The following is a 23,754-nucleotide window of genomic DNA, read 5'->3' as shown; positions in this document are numbered from 1 at the left end:
AAAGCACATAAAAGCTGACTCTGGGCAAGAGACTTTGTGCAAGAAAAGCCCCAAAATTCCAAGGAATTAGCTCAGCAACCAAAGTATGGTTCTTGCATCCCAAAATTACACGTGAAGAATACAAATGTATTCAAACCAGTTGAAAATACCTGAAGCACTCAATATATATTATAGACATATTAAAGGTAATTATAACAGTGTGGCAACTGCGAAGTTGATTAATCTAAGAAACAATTAGCTTTACAGGTTATTTCCTTGGTTTGCAATATGGCAAGCTTCACTTGCGCTTCAGAAGACTGGGCAGGGGATTTCAAGGTATCTGTTATTTGTAACACCTTGTGCTTGCAAAAGGTGGAATGGTGTTTAAAAAAAAAGGCTCAACATGGATGTGATTTTGAAGAGTAAACTGTCAATTTTGAATATATTTAGAATATATTTAAATGTAGGTAAGAATGAAGCAGATTGTCGAGATACTGTTGGAAATAATGTGATTTCTAATCTGTTTCAGATGGGCACAGACATATTTATATATGCATTAAATTAACCACATTATTTAGGACTGTCAGCATTTCAAAGTAAGGAATGCTTTATCTCAACAAACCTTCCATATCATAGTCTGCAGTAACTTCAGCATCTTCACAAAGCAAAGTGGAGCTTGTGGATGAAGGCAGCCCAATATTAATCTTCTCTAGATTCATTTCATCTTCCAAACTTTTGATCCAATCTGGATTTTTCAAGTTGATATTTATAATCCTTCCTTGTAGCTTAATTGCAAAAAAAACCAACAAAAAAAAAAGCACAATACAGAAGTTTTTAAGAGTAGTAATGTTAAAGCTCAGCATTTTAGATTTAAAAAGAAAATAATTCCTGAAAATATCACAAATAAGGTTATAGGAATTTCTGTGACTAAACAAAACTAATTCTGGTTTTCACTTCATTTTGGTAGGTAACTACATTTATGCAATTTAAACTGTTCATTACAACCACTTAATTTTTTTTGGTAGAAAAACTAGCAACTCATCTCCTACGGTTCTCCTTTTCAGTTAATCAGGAAGCTTCTGGTTTTTTTTTTTACTCTGACACTCTTATTTATAAAGAAACACTATTATTTATAAAGAAAAACAGACTTGCTTATAAACTACATGAATGAAGTAATTTTTAGAGGCTGGCACAGAGCAGGTCCTCATTCTGTAAACTGACATTCTGACCCAGAGCCCCTTTTCTGCCAGAGCTGCCAGTGACATCTCAGCAGATCCAAGGATCCATCTGTAAACATCACACATTAAGTCTTAACAGCCACAGACTAGTGAAAATTTGAATGTCAAAAATGAAATTTTCACAAGGACTAAATACTGACCCCATAGAAGTCAATGCAAGCTGAAATTTTGACATTTTTCAGAGCTTGTAGTACAGAAGTGCTAAATTTTTAACTGCAGGCTATAAAGATTTTTAACTGGTTAATTCAAGAAATCAAGAAACTAACCTCTACCTTTTAAATCATAAAAGACCCGAAACCCCTCATCTGATGAAGATGCCTCTCAGTAGATCTTATTTTTTTTAGGAGGAGTATTGTTAGAGAAATAAAGTTTGAAACTTCTTTTATATGGCTTTTGAAATTCAACATATGTTCTGTGGCCATCAAAAGGAAAAAGAAAAAGAAGATGCAAAAGTCTAGTACAGAACAGAAAAAGCTTCTAAGAATCAAAGACAACCAGTAGATCCAACCCACTCAAGAAGACTCTAAAAAGCTGGGTTTTCTCTTGCTATACAAAGGTTCAGTCATTTTTACATTACCTCAATACCATTCAAAGTCATAACATTCAGAGCAGAGCTTCCTTCCAAAAATGTTACCCACATCTTGTCTTCCACAAACCTGCAAAGTTAATTGGAAACAATAAACACAAAATACCACGAGACTTAATAGTACAATTGCTAGCCTAGTGCAAATACAATATCCTTATTTTCAGTTCGTTTAAAACCCCTAACCTAATTCTAGAATACAAAATTTGTATAAAATTCTTAAAAATAAGACTATCTGGAAAAATCATGTCTGAAAACTGAGACACACACAGATATGCAAAATGATATCTAAAGACATTTAAGTTGAAATTCAAATGTTAAAAATTAAACAGATCATAACTGAAAAGTTATTTCCTACCTAAGGAAATAACTTTATTTGGGAAATTGGTGGGAACAATGAAGATCAATTTTGGACTTGCTCCAGCAGGTCCAAGTCCAGACAGGACAAGGGAGGAATGGCTTCCCACTGCCAGAAGGTAAGACAGGATACTGGGGAGAGAGTCATTCCTGTGAGGGTGGCAGGCCCTGGCACAGGGTTCCCAGAGAAGCTGTGGCTGCCCCTGGATCCCTGTCTCATGGAAGGTGTCCCCATGGCAGCAAGTGGGACTGGAATGATCCCTTTGAACCTAAACAGTTCCATGATTCTATAAGCAGAGATTAAAAGTAAGAAGTTTTTTTTTTAACCTTATAAGTATAACTTCTCCATAGCTTGCAAATTTTTGAAGAAGATCATCAATCAAGTTATCATCAAAATAGTTTTCTTCAGCTGAAGAACTTCTGATGGAGACCATCACAGTACCATCAGGGGGACCTTGCATTCCAATCACCTCCTTATACACTTTCTGTCTCTCTTCTGCTTCAATTTCAAATATGTCAATGTCAATCAGTGCAACCACAGGCCTTGGAAAAAGCAGACAAGAAAATCCCATCAGCAGAGCATCTGAGCAACAAAATACACAGCGTGAGTATTAAATCTTAGGAAGTAATGGATAAAATTGAACTGGAACCTGTGATCAGATGTCTTGAGCTCTGCTCTTCCGTAGTGCAGCAAAGTGCCAGGATTCCATGTGTAAGGGACATTAGTGTCGCTGTGAAAACTGGCATTAAGGAGATCCAGGTCTTCAGCTACAACCAGCAATGAAAACAAAAGAGGGAAAACACAGTGATTGCAAGAACGTGCTATTTGTAAAAAGAAAAAATATAGCAAGTAAATCCAAACTGAGTGTCTTACAGAAAACCCCCCCGCTAAAAGCTTCTTTTCCACTCCTCAAATGTCAGTAAGTGGGATGTGATTCGTGGCCCTTTCTTCAGCTTCACTGCGTTTACTGAAGGTCTGTTACAAGTGTTCTGTATCCTATCAAGCTGGGAACAGGAGCTCAGCATCACTGGCATTGTGAACATCACTAAATGGATCCTCTAAGTCACTCAAAGAAGATTTCAAACAGTTGAAGGAACCCTCAAACCTGATCGGTCAAACGGCCATTTCCTTCTCCTCCAAAGGATCCGATCCGTCCATGCCGGCGTGCGGCACTTTTCACTGGTGTCATAGTCATCAGAGAACAGATCATACTTGTATGTAGGGGCAAAATTGATTTTCCCTTCCAGAAATCCCCTAAAAATCTGTAAAAACAGAAGGGAAACAGTGTGAAACTAATCTGGATTCACTATTCTAACACTGACAACCTGTATAAACACCACAAAATAAAATTTAAAAACCTGCTTTTTGTTAAAATAGATTCCTCTCCACATTTTGTCTGCTGAAAACAGTTTAAACTAGTTTATACTACGACTAAACAGTGACCCAGACAATCATCAATGAACAGAAATATGCCAGCAGTTATATCTTTAAGCCCAGGCTTCGGAATGACCTACTGCTCCTTCAGTGTCATGACCAGCTGGAGGTCACACAGAACACTGATGCTGTAACACAGCATTTTAATCTGGTGCTTATTTGTTCCTGGGTCAGCAAAAGTGGGGAATTAAGGTGTACATTTTATGGTTTATATCTATCTGAAGATGCCAAATATCCCCACCAATTCACAGACACCCACTGGTTTGGGTTGGAAGGGACTTTATAAAGATCATCCAGTTCCAAGCCCTTGCCTTGGGCAAGGATGCCATTCACTAGACCAGGTTGCTCAGGGTGCCATCCAAATTGGTCTTGAACACTTCCAGGAAAAAGCTGACACAAGCTGCCCTCTCAAATAAATAGCTTTAAAAAAAAAAAAAAGAGACTTCTTAATACATTCAATCTATTTCAATCTATTCAAAGTGAGCTTCTCACTCATTAAGTATTTAAACTGGACACAAGATAAAACCCTTTAGCTAATTCAGCTCCATTCTTGAATTCAACCTTCCATGGGCATCATTACTTCACTTCAGAAATCTGTATAATAGAAATCTAACTTGGATCTTACAGTCAAATCTGCACCAAGTGACAGGCTGACCTGCCTTTCTTGCTGGAAATACAATTTGAATCCAGTCTATTTAAAAGTCAGTGTCAGATGATCAGTGTCAGAATGCTAGAAGTTCAACAACTTCTGAGACAATTTGTTTTGCTTCAGTAATTATTTTCTAACCTACTTTTTATGGAGCAAGTTGCCATGTAAACACCTTTCCTGAGCAGCACGTACAGATGTGAACCTGCCACAGCAGGGACACAGCTGGTACCCAGCCAGCAGCTTCTAAATCATGGGATATCACCCCAACAGTGCAATGCTACTCCTGCTCCCCAGCCAGGAGTCCTTTTCATATTCTGGCAGTTCCCATAGATTTCTCCAGCTTTGTAACTGCTGGAGGTGTCTCCAAATCCTCTACACATGTTTTGATCAATTTAACAGACAATCTGACAAACAGACAATGCTGTCTGCCCATGTGAATGGACACCTTGCTTTTCTAGCTAACAGCTGTTTAAAAAAAATTAGTGAGTAAAAATATCCAGTGTTTTGCCTCCTGTTCTGGTGCACAGGATAGCAGCACAAATGGAAGGGAAATCAGCAAACTCTAAATCTGCAAAACCACTGCTTGTGATCCAAGTGCTGGAAAGCAGACAGAACCAACAATAGAGGATTGTCTCTTTTTACCGTATCCAGCCTTCCCACGCAGAGCTGCACAGAGAGAACAAGAAACCCTACAAATCTAAAAAATGTAGCTTTCTTCAGACTTTGTTATTCTGTGTTTTATTTGCAAATAAAGAAGCTACCATTTGGACTACTCCTTTTCCCGACAGTAACAGCATTAGGCCTGTTACAACTTAACTAAAGAGTAACATTACCAAACATTATAATTGTTCTTCTCAAATAGTTACATCTGACAAAAAGAAAAATATTATAATTAGAAAACTCCATGCTGAGGACACAGATTTACGAGAGCATCAGAGCAATTGCTAAAACCAGTTAAAAAAATGAAGTGTTCTCAAGTATGGTGACATTTGAACACACCTGTCCAGAGTTCTTCTGGTTGATAAGCTGGTCTCCTGCTATGAGGGGATCCCAGTTCTGTTGTCGTATCAGGTCCTTCACCTCCTCATTGGGCAAATCTATTCGATAATTGAAGTCCCCACACCAAAAAATATAGTCATGGGAAAAGAGCATCCTTCCCTGTAAAACAGCAGCACACACTGGAGTTAAAAGCAACTGAGTGACACACTTACTGCCTCTAGGTTCAGAAATTCAGTTTTTAGTTGTGAAATATGTATAATTTCTGGGCAATGAAGACAACTGAAATACATCCTAGTATTTAGTGTCCATATGATTAGAACAGCACAATCAACAGTGTGGTATTTACATATGGAACACAAGAGAGGTGACACTTCCTATGGAGTTTCCATTTCTAAAGAAACACAAATGAATTGGATTCTAACATTCTTTATCTTCCTTCTCCTGTTTTAGAAGTCTGCTCAAAGGTGATGGCTGCTGCCTGTGACAGAGGAGAACAAAACGTCCCTGGGACTTTGCGACACAGTCTCCTGACAAACTGCAAATCCAGAGCTTTATCGTTCAGATTTAATTGAAGACTTTTCAGTTACATCTGATTTTCATCATTAGAGAGAGATGTAAGGGCTGTATTAGTTTAAACAAAGCCCAGATTTTAGAGTGAGAACTTCCCCCTTTGTTTTGATTTTTCCACTGCCCATAAGTAAAACCAAGCAGATACAATGGCAGAATGAAACAACAGCATTTAGGAAACTGTTGAATACAGCACTTACTAGGAAGACTGAAACATGACAGTGGGGACAAATTTAGAAAATAAAATACCCCTGTATAATAAGATGTAAGACTCCTGCACAGTGCCACAGAAATTAACAAATTACAGTTTGACAAAATTTAAAACACCTTTAAGTCTCAGCAAAGAATTTTGTTGCACTGATAACATTTTCAGCTTGGTGATTTGATAATGAGAACATGATGTTTGTTTATGAGAACATGGCACGGAATCATTCCTGTGTACCGAGAACAGTGCTGTTTCACAGGGATTTTTTTTTCTCATAGGTGAATGTCTCCTGTGCCTACGCATGTTCCACTGCATGTCAGGGATCTATAAGATCTCTTTCCTATGCTAAGTCCTTGATTCCAAATGCAAATGACCTCATGTTTCATCATGGCGAGGTCTATTCTTTCTTCTGCAGTCTTCTGTTTTACTAAACATTGTGGGAACTCAGTAACCTCTGAGATGTCTAACCCAAGGAAATCTGATTTCCACAGGAGACTGGGGAAGGGGAAAAATGCAAATGGAGCTTTGGGATGACATTGCTGGGGCTCCAGGGGTTTCACTTTTCATTTGTTATGGAATTTGAACACCATGCTTACCATCGGAAAGCCAAGCTTGCGAGAAATTTCTACAAAGTCTTCATTTCTCTCCTTCACCTGGGATTGCCCTGCAGCAAAATGACTGCACACAAAGCAGAGGCTGGAGGTATGGAACAGCATCCGAATGGCCACTGCACCTTTGTTCCCAGTGGCTCCTCCCATGCCAGTCTTGACAGTATCAACAGCAACATCCCTGAAATAGTGAAACAACTACTAAACCTTCCAGGAGCCTGGCACAGACGGCTCTGAGTGTGACACTGGGCTGGAGGGACACACTGTTCTCCTAGCCACAGGGCTAGTTTTAAACAGTTCCAACAGTCACTGAGCATTGACAAGATAAAACCTCAGCTTTTCAAGCTCTCTGGGTGACCAGTGCCCTCTGAGCATTTAAAAACTAAGAAAAGAACTTCAACAACTACTTCAGCAGAAGGTGGAACAGCTCTCTCAGAGCCCCACGTGGCTCTGAGGAAGTCTGGGTGTTATCTTTCAACACGAGGCAAACTGAAGGTGACCCAAGCTGGAGCCAGCCATACTCACTGACCTGATAAAGGGAGCGTGCTGAGGCCTGATGAACACAAAGAGGCAGACGCCCACCAGCTGCTCTGAAGCCAGCAGCACGTACTTGTAATCTCTGGAGATGGTCTTCTGCAGCTCAGCAGCCCAGAGCTTCTGATTTGTGGTGCTGGTAGTGAGATTAAAAACACCACGTTGGAAATAAACCAAATTGAGCAGGTTTCTAGCTGGTGATTGAGCTATCTAAGCTACATCCAAGAACCTGAAGTAAAACTTGAGGCAGTAAACCAAAGCCAAGCTGGGAATGGTGCTCAAACACCTCCCAGCAGAGACACAGGCTCTAGGCTGTCATGCCACCATTGTTTCAAATTCAGACTCTACAAATGCTGCCTCACTTTTCCCAACACCACAGATGACTTCAGGTGCCACGGCAATCTTTGCTGTATTTACAAGCCCAGACTAGAGGAGGAAACCTAAGAATTGTTTTCGAGAACTGTTTTTGTTTGTTGTTGCCTTCCTTTATACAGACCACAACCTGATACATAACAGCACACCAACAACACATGCTTTTGGAAAGATTTTCACAGGATTTGCTATTCCCAGCAATACAAGACAGAGGAACTGAAGAAGGCTGCAAGCACTGGAGAAAAATTTTAAATAACATATGACTTGAAAAAGGTGATTATCAGCCAAACAAGTACTGTGTGGACTGGATCACCCACCTGGCATTCACAATGTTTCCTGCATTTAACTCCACCATTTCTTCAAATCCAATGGCAAAGATGTCCACAGGTTTGTTTTTGCGATCTTGAGGTAAAGAGGGAAAAAGTTATTTCTTGTTTCTAATTAACTTAAGAATCAAGATGTTATATATATATATATAGATAGATATAGATATAGATATCTTCATTCTAAGAAAAAAAAATGCCTTCCTTGGAAAGAGATTGCTCCCTGTGAGGGAGGCACAGGGTGTCCAGAGACACTGTGGCTGCCCCTGGATCTCTGCAAGTGTCCAAGGCCAGGTTGGATGGGGCTTGGATTAGCCTGGGATAGTGGAATGTGCCCCTGCCCATGGCAGAGGGTGGAACTGGATGAACAGTCCCTTCCAACACAAACCAGTGTGGGATTCTGTAAAATTGTCTCAAAGAAGCCTTTAAATAAATCCAGATTTTGAAAGGTGTTTCTCTGGCAGGGGGTAGAACTGTATCTTTATGGTCCCTTCCTACAGTTCTGTGCTTCTGTGATACCTGTTTCAATGTCTGATCTACTTGGAAAAATCAGAGCTTTCAAGAAAAAGTAATGACAGAACACAAGTCCTACCTTGGAATTCATGGATTCCAGCTAACTTGGGTGCATCCAGAAGCCAGTCAGTGAGGGTTTGATTTCTGAAGGCAATACTTCGAAACTGCTTCCCCCCATTGACGTTCCACGTCCCAACGCAGACTCGAATCTTTTTCGGCTTTGCGTACTTATAGAAGTTCTCACACATGCTCTTGAGCACTTTTACAGATGCTGCAAAAACATTTGAAAAGACATTACTTTTATAGCGAATGTTTCAGAGAGCTTGGCAGCGAGATCTTCCCAATGCACGTGCACAGACAAAGCTAAACTGCGAAAGCACAAGGAATGCAGCTTTCCCAGGGGAAAGTACCCTTAGAGACACATGTTACTTGTGTGGGCAAGACACTGACTGAAAAACAGCAGCCCTTTGTTTAGAATTATATAGAGAGAAATAACCCATGAAGGAAACAATTCCCGTGTTTTCCAACTATCTGTTGTTCTTTCATCTCATCCACAACATTCTAGGGAAACCATTTTTTGTACATATCTGTCTCATTTTCACAGATCAATTCATGAAATACAATCTGTTACAGAACCAACGTGCACATATATTAATTTCTCAAAGTGTAAAAGTTGCTGATACCCTACACATACTAAAATAGAGACGGTACAGAATTTCATCATATCAGCATGTCTATTTAAGCCACAAATCTGAATTATTTTTACATCAGTTGAATTCTAAAGAGCTGCTTTAGTGAGGACAGTAGGCTGGGATTCAAAATAATTAATCTCATTTCTCTGTTCCATCAGCCTTTCCCTGTGCCTTGTTTTTATGTGCCAGATGAAGAGAGAGGAATGACCCATATGTAAAGGACATTGTGAGAAATGCAGAAAGAAAAAAGCTGAATCAATGCTCAGGTACTTTACCTAAGTTAAATTAATTTACCTATTTTCAATGTTCTCATGGTTTTCAGACTCCAAAAGAACAATTTAAACAATATCAGATCGAATTATTCCCCTCACTTGTTGCTGTCTTGAAAAATAGTCAGTTACTGGGAATGGTATTTCCATTTAAATTCCCCAAATAAGATGATTAGAGAGCTGCTGCTGTCTTTTCAGTTATTCTTGGCTGCCTGGTTAAACCAAAAATCAGGTATTCTCTATCCCTATTGGGTTTGAAAAAACCTGGAAGCAAGAAGAAAATATATTTTTCTTGGCTGCGAATGCTTTCCCTGCTGAACATATCACACATCCATAAACGGGCCAACCACACAGAAAAGACAAGGAACTGGTTGGTGTCTCCCTGGGGTGCTCCATGCTCGGGATTATGCTTTCTTTATCAAAATCCAAGGAAATGAAGTCTAGAAAACAGCAAGGAGCTAACAGGACACTCGAGCCCTCCAGGCAAGCGCCAAATACAGGCTCTGCTTCTGACCCACGCTCCAGGTGACTCCAGCCGGGAATTAACAACACGTGCCCAAAAGGCCACAGAGGGTGGACAGGAGGTACCTCAGCACCTGGCCACTGAAGGGAAACAATCCCAGGAATGCTGCAGCCACAACACATCCAAAAACCCAAATCATCCCAAGGGCTGGCTGAACCCCAGGAACCCAAACCAGCCGTGCAGGCCTGCAGAGATGAGTCTCTGCAGCACTCTGAGCCAGTTTAACAGCAGAGTTTGCATGTTTCTCCTCTGGGGTTCCATCTTTTTATTTTGAAAGTTTACTGGATCACAGCTTCATTTTAGTTACTCCAAATCATTCAGTTGCTACTGAGCAGCTTTTAAGAAAAGCTGCAAAATTTCATTTTTGCCTATTTAACTCCTGATCTTATGAGACCCTAATGTGAAAAGCCTTACCAGGTTAGACTCTAACTTGAAAAGTGAACTGAAAACAAGCTTATTACAAACAAAAAAATTTATATATTTAAACTAGCAGTCTTTCATAATTGTAGAATGACTCCTTTTATAAATTTGAATAATTAAAAATAAAAATTTTTACTGCTTTCCAAAATACTGAGTGAACTAAGTGCTTTTCAGAGCACCTGAGACTATGATTTTCCTACATATTTCTAGTTATTTATCTTTTCAGCAAAATTGTGCCTCACTCTACCACATTAGAAATCCAATCAGTTACATTTTCTGTTATTTGCAGAAAAAATACTTTGCTCTTACTAGGCAAGCAGAAACTTGGAATTCAGTTTTACAAAGGGAGTATTAATTTAAAATTCTGTTTGGAATATTCTGTGCAACTGAATGGAACTGTCGGAACTTGATGGAACTGTTTTACTGAAACATCCAAACTCCTGTAGGAATTTTTCAATATATGCAATTCGTACCCAGCTGAAATCCTGAAATGCTAAAAAATAGTTTATTCATAACTCTTCCAAAAACATGCACTCTAATAAATAAAAATTAGACATAAATAATAAAACCAACAGTAATTGATAAATATATAAAAAATAGTTGGCTCTTCTTCCAGATATATAAGACAGGAGGTAATACCATCAGTGAGTGTGACCAGTCATTCCAATAAGCACTTGGTTACACTGCCAGTGAAATCACTGAGAATCAGACAGACATTCCTTGTGACTCAGATTTCGTTCTTTAGATACTCACTGAGAGTTACACAGGTAGAGTCAAACACATATAGGAAAAGCAAAACTGGCAAATCAAAAGGCGATTTAAATTTGCTCAATGCACAGTAAATTCTGATTAGATTTTAGAGCATTAGGAATATTTTATTTTAAATAATGGTTTCTGGGAACAAGAACATGAACTGCTGCACAGCCGACAAGCTTCCTGCACGAACACAAGCATGTGGAACCCTCTAGCAGCAAATTAGATGAAATTACAAATTGTACTTAAGAATTTCACCTCTTATCCTAAACAAAGCAAAAATACAGAAGCCTCCAAATGAGATAAAGAAAATTCCTTTGCAGCTGGAGCACGTGCAAAAAAAAAATAAAAACCCCGCAAATTGGTTGCCTCATTTCCTAACTCACACCCAAGCTCAAACGCAACATTTTTCACCTCTTATCGTCTCACTTTTATTGGCTTAAAGGATGTTGGGGCACAGGAATGCCAGATCCGAACACCACCAGGAAAATGTGAGCCCATAGCCAAATATTACACAAACAGACAGAAGAAAAGCCAGAGGACAACAACAGCTGCTCAGGTATTTACAGTTAATTTTACTGTACTATACTATACCTGATTGTAATGATTGCTCTGAAACTACGGATGCAGTAAGAGGGAAACAAGAGAAGATTAGTCAAATAAGATATTGCTTTTTAGGATTTTCCAGCAATGTGTGAGAAAACATGCTGTTAATACACAATTTATTACACATAACCAATTGCATCAGTTAAAGCATATGTTTTGTGCTGCAAAATCTACCAAGTTTCACAACAGGATTAGCAAATCCTCTTTTCCTCCTTTATTAACAACAGATTCACACATGTTGAAGTAGCCCACTGGTTAACTTGCCATCTAGCACAGAATGCAGAGAGATTTCAGGGAAGAGGGATTAATGCTCCTCAGCTGTCAGGAGCTGCAAACACAGAAAGGACAGCTTACATTCCCAGAAGAAGTGAGAGGAGACTAAATCAAACTGTAACTAATTTTGAGGTGAGGCCAATTTACCGGGTTTCAGATATAAGAAAAAAAAAATCACAATAACATGAAACCTTGTGCTAAACAAATGGGACAAAACCACTCCCTCAGCCCCCATCAGATGAAGATGTGGACCCTCAACCCAAAGACTACAACTGGGCAACTATTTTCCTCTTGAGCCAGAGATTTGCACTGGAGCTTTGACATATTTTTCCTCATTCTAGGTTAAGATGTGTCCGGGAGAAGGGAAAAAAATCAAAAAGAAAATTTAAGAATGCTTCCCTAAAAATTGCAGTAACCCAGAATATGACTGGGATTTTGGAAAGAAGACTCAAATTTAAGTTCCTTTTTTGGCCAGATATGAGCTCTTGTAACTTTGATGTCCCAGAAGAGGACTGAACACAGCCCTATGACTGACCCACTATTTTCTTGCCCACCAGACTTGCAGAAGATAGGACTGACTGCAGTTCCAGGGACCACGGAGGCTACACCTCTTTGGGGATGCAGGATGCTGTTTCAGCACCCTGTTCTCATGAGGGGAACCACCCTTCTGGTACAAAACCCCCCAAGAGTCACATGGCTGCCCTGCACAGGCAGAGTTTCTTATTGAAATCTCTCTGGTTTTGATGTAGAACTTGACCCGAAAATCATAGACAGGTAAAGCAATTTTTGCAGCACGTTAGTTTGGCACTATTAGTAAAGCAGAAGTAACTTCTGTTTTTTAATAAGCCAAGAGAACATAAAATAGCATTTATACTTTCCAACAGTGCTTTGAAAACAAACTTGATACAGCTTTCTTACACCAAATAGTTATCAGAGATTAAAATCCTGAAAGACACATACCGCGTAAACTGCTGGTGGTTAAGAGAGCCCGTGCTTTATCTGCTAAATCACTATTTAGGGTATTTCCCAATAACAAAACATCAATGGCCTCCTGCTTGGAGCTATCAAAAAAGTTATTTTGGATCGTTCTGGTCACAGAACGAGCACCATCCTTCAGCTTTCCAGCCTGTTAGGGAGGAACACGTATAAAATATTTTATGTCGGACACTGCTCACAATACATTGGCAATATTCAGCAAAAACACTTAAACTGTGTTAATGATTTTAAGGGCTAAGGCAATTTTCTTCTTTAAGTGTTAAATCAAGTTGTCTGAGCCTACTGTGCTACATGTGCTTTCCCCCGCCCACCCACCGGATGCTAAAAGACACAGTAATACCTACAAGGCATATCTAACAAGCAGATTTAAATTAAACAAAATAAAATAAAATACTGCAGGGAGGGGATTTTTTTTTTCTAAATCCTAGCTCTTTAAAAATTAATTTGATATTGTGCCATGTTTAGACCATGACAGGGATTTTGGACTTTTCCCCAAATAGTGAGAGATGAGCAAGCACTCGAGTCCAAATGCCGTGACACATTAATGTATATGTTTATGCACTCAGGAGTTCAGAATTCACATTCTGGAATATCCATGTTAAAAACAGAGAGAGCTTTGACTTAAGACCGCCCTTAACTTGGTGAAATAACATGCAAGTCTCATGCAGCATCCCAGAAGGAACACAGGCACTGATCCATGGCTAAGACACACCCAGACACTGTCTCTGCACACTCTGGCCTGACCGAACTGCAGTCCAGAGGAACAGCATTCCAACCACCTGGGCTGAACAAGGGTCTCCAGAGAAACGTGCTGCTGATGCAGATGTAGAGGAGGGTCACACAGACCTAAAGGATAACATAGCTAACACATAATGCAGTCTCGTGCTCGATTCCAAACCCGGCACTGTTGACTTGGGCACACAAAAACACCTGGCGCTGCATGTGCTTTGCCTGTGAGCACACACTGCTGCAGGTACACGAAATACACAGACTGTGATCCATCAGGGATGCTGCAAGGGATTGTGTTATTATGAAAAAATACTCCCAAGTTCACAGCTTGCATTGTCCATGAAAGCCTCTTAAATGCATGTGGAAAGAAGGCAAAAGCTTAACAAAACTACCCTAGCATTTAGTTCTGAACTGTACTAGGCAGCAAGACAGATGCTACTCTTTTGGCAAGGCTAAGTGGCTTTGGCAGACAATGGGGATGAGCTGTGGGGAGTACTCTGTTGCAATAGGATTTTGATAGGACGCACTCCCTTCCTGGCAGACAACGTACAACTGGTGATCCAAAAAAACCACACTCACCATTCACATATCAGGCAATTAATTGAAAGGAACCCCGAGAAAGCAAAGGAAAGAGCAGGTAAGGAGTTAGATGTAACAATAATATAATGCTTTAAAAAGAACTGGTTTTCGTATAGAAAGGTATATTAACACACTTAAGGTTAAAATAATTTTCTCTTACATAAAATTTCTACATTTTTACTTTTAAGTATTCTTGGGCTTTGAAGAATCAAACTGGCAAGTAGGAAATGGAACAATTTCAGGGATAAGATTTTTCATATGAGAAATGATGATGCAAATTAAAAACTACATTTTAAAATACATACTCACAGTACTCAAAAACATACTGAGTCAGCTTTAATTGAAACAAGAGCAAGTATTGTATGGTTTTGCAAGCATTAAAGATCCTCTGAATAGACTGGACTCATGTCAGAGGTGTTTGATTTGTGACATGTGGTACAAATTAAGAGTTGTCCAAGGGCAGGGATCCAGAATTATTCCAAAGACAGCAGAGTAAATGTATTGTCGTTGTTTAACAAACTGAAACCAGGACATCTACTCTGTGTTTTAAACATTAGAAATGGAAATGTATACATCAAATGCATTTTTTAAAGTAGAAAAGCATTTAAAAATAGCCAAATGAACTAGATTAAATAGATATTTATTAATTTAGGAAAAGGAACTAAAAGTTGAATGGCAAAGTCAAAACAAGGGGAGATACTCCACAAAATACTTACTGCAGTTTTCCTGGCAGTCTAGGTGACATTTTTGTAAGAAAATGAAACTAAACATCTTGAACCAAATTCCATTCCACAGTAAAATACAAGCAACTGCCAAATGAACAAGTCTTGTGTGCACCAGTCAAGGGGCAGAATAAGCAACAAGTTGATTTGATTATTTTGTTTTACATATTTTGCTGTGACACCTCCTACACGAGGAGAGAAGGACCCTGGCACAGTGTGAATGAACAAATGATGGAAAATCCAAAACAGCTGCCTGTGGCTTCATGGACTATAACATGGAATGAGAAGCAGCACATTCTTTAGCAGAAAGAATAGTGTGAAAAGACATTCTTGAGGGAGTCAAGGGCAAAAATTGCTACGGATCAACATTTGTCTTGACAGGTACCAACTGGCAAGGGACAGGATTAGGGAAACAAAAAAGCAACATTGTGAGAAAAAAAACAAAAGGCAGCATTAGAAAATGGGACCAACTCAGGCGTCAACCCAGACAAGTTGAAGAGAAACATTACACTTTCATGGAGCATGGAACTGTTCTTACAGCGTTAAAAAGCAGGGTAGAAACAAAATTTGGGGGTTTTTTCAGTGACTGCAAAACTGACAAGAAAAAGCTGGACAAACATGCAAACAAAACCCACCAGGCTACAACTAGATTAGTATTAACACTACAAAACATCAAAAACACGAACAACATCCCATCAAACAGACTTGAAAACGAGATAGTGAATGGAACTGAAATAATAGCAGGAGAGGTACAGCGAGAAAAGTAAAAACATTCAAAGAAACTAAACCTGATTTGAATATACATTTTTCTGCACTATGTTCTAAAGCAATGGAAGATTTCAGACTTATCCGTTCATACAGAATAGTGTTACGTGGGAGGCAGGAGCATGTCTAGGAAGGGATGTAGAGGAACATGACCTGGTTATCAACAGAACCAACCATTTCAAGTTAATTTTTTTGGTTGGTTGGGTTTTGTTTGGGATTGTTTTAGGATTACAAAGAGCTCATTTTTTAAAGAAAATCTCATAATTGCTAAATTAATGGCAGAATTTATTCAAACCCATACTGAACAGTATTAAAGCATTTGAGAAGATGTACTTTACCTTTGCTTTTCCTTCAAGGGCTCCAGTTCCGGCATAAATTTTACTGACAGAATCACCATTCACAGACCACATGGATCGGAAAACTTCCTGAAAGCGAGTAACTAACTGAGGCTTCTCAGCTAATCCTAATACCTCCAGCTGTTTTGTTAGCATCTGTAACAGGTAAAGACAGCATTAGCAGAAAAACCCCAACAAACCAAACCAAAACCAAAAAATAACCCCACTTGAAATCTATTTCTTAAAAGGCATGTCGTATTTTTCAGCATATAGGCATAAAACCTCACAAATCCTGGGTTTATATGTCTCATTCTGAGCAAACAGTCAGCATAACATGCTTGAAAGGCTGCATCAGACATGTAATTTAGCACCAACACTGCATTTTCCTTGCAAGATAGGTAGTAGTGCAGGAAAAAATTACGTAGCTGATTTGTAAATGCTTTCATCTTGAAGTTCACCAAACTAAACACAAAAGCTATTTTCAAGAGATTTTCAAAAATCTTTAAGAATCTTAGGGTGTCTGACAGTAAGAAGGAGCCTCAAATAATAGACACAGAATGGCAAAGGCAAAATTCTGAAGGTCGAGCAGGAATCAAGAGCAGATAGAAAAGGAAACTTGCAAAACAAAATTAAGAAGAAACAGACAAGAAGTTTTAGAAATTGGGTGCTTGTTCTTATAATTTTAGGGGGTCATCTAGAGTTCAGTACCTGTTATTTTAAGTATCTACTGTGTTAAATAAATTAAGAATTCATATATCTCATTTAATAGAATTTTACTTTTAAGTAAGCAGTTCTTCAGGATTAACCATTTCCCTTCTTATTAATTAGTTTTTTGCTTTTAGCCCTCATACTTTAGCTGAAACCATAATTTAATTCTCATTGCTGAAAAATCTGGCACACCTGGTTAAAAAAAAAGTTGTATTTATGCAGTTCTTAAAAAGACATGACAGGAAAAAACAAAGCTAGATAGCTACATTTGGCATGTAAGTACTCTACACAACAAGAAGGTAAAAAGAATCTTATGCCACAGAAAACTTGTGCAAATGCAGCAGCCAAACACTACATATTCCAAAATCAGATAGGTCTGTTCTAAAACCAACGCCCTGTAAGTTGTCACAGAAATTCCTCTGAAGAGGGGAATTTTAACTCCACAAAATCCAGAAAACGGAAGGGTAATGATTCCCCTAGGTGTGACCTTGCAGCATCCCTATTTTTTCATTTTCAAACATGCTGAAGGAGTTCTCTCTGGCAGTCAGACCGAGAAACAGCTCACACTAGAAAAACACCTGTGAAAAGCTCATTCACCCTTCCTAGGGAAGGCAACGCTACTTGTACAGCCCAGGAGCCCCAGAGGCAGCAGCTGGACGAGGTTTCCTACCTCCAGGCCAAAGAAGGCCTGCACACTGTTCGTTCTGTCCAGACAGTCCAGGCAGTTGGTCCTGACAGTGCCGCTCTGGGATCTGTGCCAAGGACAACAGGAGAGGGAAAACAACTGAAATAACTCATTTAGCACACAGCTCCTCAACAGAGGCAGGGACAGGCAGATCTGAAGCAGAGCAGTAAATCAGGGCATTGTCAGTGCCCCACAAGGACATTTATAAACGTGTCAGCAACAGCGGGTGAGCTTCAAGTGCTCACTGAGCATAGCCCAGGCATTTTCTGCAAATAACATCAGTCCTTCTGCTTCGCTTTCTTCCAGTCCTCCTTGCCTGCTTGGTTAAGTGTCATGCAAGATTAGGGTTTCTTTTCAAGCAATTCAACTAACACACTTGGGAAAAACCTCAGAGAAATAACTCTTAGTTACAACAAAAATGGAAAAAAAGGTACTGAGTCAGTTCTTGAATTTTATTTAACTAAAAGTAACAGGAATTTATGATATAACTAAAGCCAATTCCAATGCCTCACTAATTGCTAATAAAAATGAAAAACAAGCTCTCCCCTTTAGCTCACGTGATGTTTGAGGCCTGTAAGCACTCAGAACTGCTCCACCTCCTTTGGGAAAAGCCCAGTAACTCCTGCTTGAAACTCTCAGAAGGATCACGTTGAGCAACATGCATGTGCTGCTTGCCCAGCTGGGAGTACAAAACACTAATGGCTCTCCCAAGGACATGCACTTGTCCCTTACTTCTGTCATTCCCACTACACAGTTTGCCCACCAAACACGGTATGGTTTCAGCACCTTTACTTAGAGGCCTAACCACAAACTGCAGCAAGTTCTGAAGAATTTCCTTCAAGATTTTTTTTTTTTTTTGCATTACTGTCTCTGCATTTGATTTGAAATAATAAGCAAAAAGCCTGACATTTCCCAAAGGGGACAGTCCATGAACTCACAAGCATTATAACCACCTTCTTTTAACACAAGTCTTTGAGCTGTCACAAGCCACAAGTTTTTTTTGCTTTCAGTCTGTTGAACTTTGATTTGTGATGGCATTATTTGAATCTCCCAATTAAAAAAAAAGAAAAGCCACTTTTACAGCTTTTTGGAGCTCATCTCCTCATCATTCAGCAACTCTCTCAGGGAAAACCTCACTCAGCACCTTGCTCTGCATTAGTTAAAAGGAGTAAGGGTGTGGAAGGGAGAAGAGAAGGAATGTTGCCTACTTTTATCTCTGCTTCTCTTTTCCTGCTGAGATAAGCACAGCCTTTGCTCCAGGAATCAGGAATAAGAGCAGAGCAGGAAATGTGCATCTCAATCCCGCTTTGAGAGAATGGAATCTCTCAAATGGGGGATCCAGGCACTGACAAAAACACTGTCCTGAACACATTTACAACACACAGAAAATGGCATGTTCCATCACTGAGGCAAGTACTCAGCCTGTAATACAGGAAGATGGAAAAACAGACATTAATTCCATGTGGCTGCCTGCTAGAAAAAGGACTATCGACCATTTTCACACAATCCTGAGGCGAAAGGCCTGAAATTAATTCTTGCCCCTTGAATGTCTCACAGAGATCTTCTTTAGAGATTTTTAGGGCATACACAGGATGAGACAAGGTCTTACCAGAGTAAAATAGGTGACTCCTATTTCAGCTGTTAAGGATCACCCAGGATACACTAAAACCACAATAACAAAACCAACGGCCTTTCTCTTATCTTCTTGCTGAAGGGTGAAACACATCCCAGCACGACAATTTAATCTGAGGAAAGTTGTACGCACAAACCTTTTCACTTCCTTTCCATCAAAATAAAAAAATCCACACTCTAAGAATTTCTGGACTTGAGGTTTAAGGACACTGTGTAGTTTTTCTGCCTTTCCACCTTTAACCATCTGATGATAGTCGAAGTTCACCATTTTGATATCAGCTGAATGTTCAGATGCTTTCAAATGGCTCTGGCATTGTAAACAGAAATAAAAAAAATTAAATATATCAGTACATGAACATACAGAAATAGGAGCTAAACAAGAGATTACTAATATTTTGAAAGGGGTTTTATTAGCTTTCTTTTAGGTAAAATGAAACAACTTTTATCACCACTGAAATGAATCACTCAAAACTGATTCATATTTCACATGTGTATTTTTGTTTTCCTCGTCACAAAGTCAGGTTTTTCCCTTACTCCTCCAGGGGTCACCAAGGCAACCCATGGCCTCTTCTGCAGTTCAAACGCTTTCACTTGGAAAAGGCTGTGCCAGTGAAACCCCTTCTCACCAACAACCACTGACACGCCAGTCAGCAACAGGGATCCAGCAAACACTTCATCAACCGGCAAAAAACCCAACCAAATTATTTAGGTTGCTGTGGAGAATGGCTTGAGCAAAACTTTCCCGAAATATTCCCTGAAAAATCCATAAGTGTGCACACTATTTCTGTTGGAAAAGCCCCGGGTATGGATGCACATCTGGGAATGCTGCGGTCTCCTACCAGGAGAGCCGGATACAGCAAACATGCCAGTGAATGCCCCAGCCGTTCAATCACTGCAGCACAGAGGGAAAAGGGAGAGGGAGCTAACAGATGGCTGCTGACATGTTCTCTGGCTGCAGACACAGCTCCTCAAACAGTCGGTATTTACCAACTGCAACACGGGTTTTCTTTTAAGCTAGTCAGTGGGAATTAAGGAGAGCAGCCACTTGGAGTTCACATCTTCTCAACACACATTTCCTGCTCATCATGAAGCAGCTCCACATTTAAACTGATAAAGTGCATTTTTTTAAAAAACTGCAAGGGATATACCCCTTAATTTAAAAAGAAATATCTTTAAAAGAAACATCACAGCATTAAATATCAAAGTATCATGTATTTATTAATCAATTTTATAGTGTAAAAAAGACTTATGTTTTCAATAAGACACTAGTAAGCATGAAATACACAAAAAATATTAAAAATTAAAACCCCTCAACATTTTCTACATTGCTATTATAATTTTCCAGTACAGTAACCAATCTGAACAGAATCAAACAGGAATTACATAGAGAGCTTTAAACAATTCATTTCCCATCATGCGTCTTAAGCAGTGCTGTAATGATAAACCAAATTTTAGCTCCCAAAGCACAGCATACCTGGGGGTTTGGTTTCCAAAGGCTATGTAAAAGCTTCATTGCAAGCAAGCAAATTCCAAGGATATGCACAGTGAAAGAACCGTCATACTCACCTGGAAGGCTTTGCTGAGCATGTGCTCCCCTTCCTTTGCCCCAAGTAAATTTACAATTATTTGCTTGCCATATAAATTTTTAAGAGTTTGGAAATGCCTGTTAACAGAAGAAAAATTCCACAATCATTTTCTGTCACAGAAAAAATGAACAGTAACACCTGCAACACAGAGTTACAAAGTATCCAACATAAATTTTATTCACACTTTCCAACAAAGCATTGAAAGGCCGAAGCAATTCCCCAGGAAGTTCCCAGCTTTGCTAAATTCCACATTTGTACAGACAAAGCCTCCCATTTGGAGGCTTTGTCTGTACAAATAACATATCCTATCTCTGTAATGTAGCAGAACTTATCAGAAGTTTGTATGCATTAGCAGAAACTTTAGATGTTCTTTACCTGTCAAAAGCCGGTGCATTCGCCTCAAAACCCCTTGACATCCTGACACGATGGGATCCCACCTACAACAGCAAGAGTACACTAAATTGTCTTGTTTTGAGTAAAATGATGGTATGTCTAAAGAACCCAGAGTCCTTCTAAGGCACAAACTTTTTTAACCTTTCCTGTCAAAAATGTGTCACAGCAGTAGGACCTGCATCATTCCCTCTTTCAAGAAAATTGTGATGAAATTCTATTACAGTAACTCTCGATCCTTATTGACTTCTTGAGAAGACTTCTCCTCAAGAGCAATTAAGAAGAAAACAGCCTCTCTGGATGCCTTTGGATAACCCATTTAAAACAGGAAAAAGAATTTCAAAGAGGAATCATGGAAAAAAGAATGGATATTCAAGTCATGTGCAAGACAACTTTTAGACTTGAGAGAAGCAGGCTTGGTGAGGCACAATAGCACCAACATGCTCCCAAAGGATCACCTCATCCTCACAGCCAACTGTGAAGAGCCCAAAGACTACTAGATTATGTTAAAAAGGACATGAATAAGAATAATCCATATAATTATAGCTATATCCTGCTTACCTGCAGTCCTGGCTGTTCCCAAAATAATGGAACAGATCCTCGAATCTGTATGAAAGATGACACAGAGTCATCCAAATATATCACCTGTTAAGGAAAGTAAAGCATAGTATTAATAATGATCACAGGGTAAGATGTTAGAATTCTTAGTCTTAACTAAACATGGAGCAAATAAAATATATTTATGTATTACATATTCCACACTACCAAATAAAATATTCCCAAGACTCTGAGCAATTCCTACAAAAAGTTCCATCACTCTCATGCTCCCTTGCAGAATCACAATTCACAACGTGTGAGGAAATACAGCTTTTATTATTTGGGCTCGAGTAACTCCTGCACTAGGAGTAAGATGTTTTAAACAACTTGGTAAGACTTTCCTGCAGGAACAGTTAAAATGAACACCAGTGCACAGAAAATCACCATGCAGTCTACTCAGAACCCATGCACAGATCTTCTGCATCAGAAACCAACATATCACGGTCCATGAAGTATCCAGGAAAGGAAAACTGAAGCGCAATAACACACCACAGCCATTCAGCGACACTGGCACACTAGGAAACTTGGGCAGAGAAAGTGTAGCAAGAGTGTTCTGACTAAACTCTCAAACTGGAGGTGTACAGGCAGAGCCCTTCCTGCATGAAGTCCTTCAGTCACCCGGGCTCTGGAAGGAGTCAGTGAGTCAGCCAAAGAAACCTAGGAGCACGGACACAGCTGCAGGAACAACCCCTCTGGAACAGGCTACCAAGGAAAGCCAGCACAGAAGGATTTAGCAGGTTCTCACATTTCTGTGTAGTGAGGGCAGAGCTATGAAGATCCAAGGCAGCAGAACAACAGTGGCTCTACAAGCTGCCTTTCAGAGGAGCTGTGCTAAGTGGAACGCTGTTATCTTTCCTGAGCCACAAGGTACAGGTGTTTTGGTATTTGCCAAAAATCCCTCCTGCCCATTTCTTTTACTTTAGATTACCTCAGGCCAGAAGTGGCACATGCTGCCATGCAGCTTAAGGGGCTCAGGGGAAGCACAGCCACCCACAGGAGTTCAGCACCTTCTTAAGCTACTGCAACTTAGACCCAGGCATGCCCTGACCATAAGCCACGCAAAAAACCAAGATCATCAAATTACATAACCTACTTAGCTTCCTAATTTAGCATCAAAGAAACTATTCCAATATCTGCTGGTGGCAGACTTGACTTGTGAGTCGTTGATTTAGAGCAAAAATCTCATCATCGAGATGACTGGGGGCTCACATTGGCTTGTCAGCCAAGCTATGGGCACTGGAGTATAACATACCTGCTCTGTTTCAACAAAATTGGCAACGTGACCATCATCGTTTGTTCCCCGGACATTAAATCGGGTGCCAGCCCGTTCGCAGCTTAGCCGTGAGATGAGACAAGCCTTGGCCTGCTTGTGAGCTGCATAAATTGTCCTGATCTCCACTCCTCCACACATGAGCCGTAACAACCAGTCGTCACAGTTCACGCCGTAGTGCTTCAGATGTAAATGCAGAGACTGGTTCCTATCAGGGAGAAAACAGCCATCAAACAACCACAAAGAATTATATTTCAGCTCAAACTCTTAGGCCAACTACTAACTCCCGACATTTCACACCCACTAACACAAATGAGACCAGGAAAATAGGCATGATATAGGTCTGTGATCTAACTCTCATTTAAATCTTCTGAAATTGCAATTAGCACAATAAGAAGATGGGGCGTAGCTATCAATTACCATGACCTTAAAATAATAACTCTTATAGCCCTTGCTTGTCACCCACCAAAAAAAAAAAAAAAAACCAATACTCCAAGTTGTTTATACTTCTCTGCTCAGCCCTGTTTTGAGAAGCCAGAAATTAAAGACTCTAGGAAAGCATGACAGGATTCCAATGACAGGGTTACTTTTTTTGTAGGGTGTAAAGCCCCATTCAATCTCACACCACCCCAAAATAAAGCTAGAATAGAAATCCTTACCAATATACATTGAATACCCTCATTATATGCCATCATTACATGGCACCTAACACTAAGCTGGTCACCAGACAGGCTTCCAGGAGTACATTCTCAGACAACTGGCTCTCAAATGTCCTTAAACACCAATTTCAGGGATGAGTGCTTGTACTTTATATACTGCAAATATGATTCTCTAATAGCAGTTACTGCTCACATGAAAGGAA

At 39.7% G+C, this 23,754-nt stretch overlaps 1 protein-coding gene across 6 annotated transcripts in view; it reads right to left on the bottom strand.

Annotated features, from left to right (window-relative positions):
* Window positions 1-23,754, bottom strand: part of SYNJ1 (synaptojanin 1) — a 50,162-nt gene that overhangs the window by 14,915 nt on the left and 11,493 nt on the right. For all 6 annotated transcript variants that reach the window (XM_030234664.2, XM_050975177.1, XM_050975175.1 and 3 more), the window contains exons 5-22: window positions 22,875-23,100; window positions 21,587-21,670; window positions 21,011-21,072; window positions 20,616-20,712; window positions 19,187-19,356; window positions 17,403-17,484; window positions 16,028-16,180; window positions 12,859-13,024; window positions 8,442-8,633; window positions 7,844-7,928; window positions 7,150-7,290; window positions 6,609-6,801; window positions 5,241-5,399; window positions 3,264-3,420; window positions 2,808-2,925; window positions 2,485-2,700; window positions 1,795-1,873; window positions 602-764 (exon numbers count right to left, since the gene is read on the bottom strand). In XM_030234664.2, coding sequence (XP_030090524.2) covers window positions 602-764; window positions 1,795-1,873; window positions 2,485-2,700; window positions 2,808-2,925; window positions 3,264-3,420; window positions 5,241-5,399; window positions 6,609-6,801; window positions 7,150-7,290; window positions 7,844-7,928; window positions 8,442-8,633; window positions 12,859-13,024; window positions 16,028-16,180; window positions 17,403-17,484; window positions 19,187-19,356; window positions 20,616-20,712; window positions 21,011-21,072; window positions 21,587-21,670; window positions 22,875-23,100 — 2,543 coding nt within the window. The remainder of the gene's footprint in view (window positions 1-601; window positions 765-1,794; window positions 1,874-2,484; window positions 2,701-2,807; window positions 2,926-3,263; window positions 3,421-5,240; window positions 5,400-6,608; window positions 6,802-7,149; window positions 7,291-7,843; window positions 7,929-8,441; window positions 8,634-12,858; window positions 13,025-16,027; window positions 16,181-17,402; window positions 17,485-19,186; window positions 19,357-20,615; window positions 20,713-21,010; window positions 21,073-21,586; window positions 21,671-22,874; window positions 23,101-23,754) is intronic.

This window comes from Serinus canaria, chromosome 1, assembly GCF_022539315.1.
Source record: "Serinus canaria isolate serCan28SL12 chromosome 1, serCan2020, whole genome shotgun sequence".
Classification (NCBI taxonomy): domain Eukaryota; kingdom Metazoa; phylum Chordata; class Aves; order Passeriformes; family Fringillidae; genus Serinus; species Serinus canaria.
The sequence above is the reverse complement of the archived record's forward strand: the minus strand, read 5'-3'. Positions and strand labels throughout refer to the sequence as shown.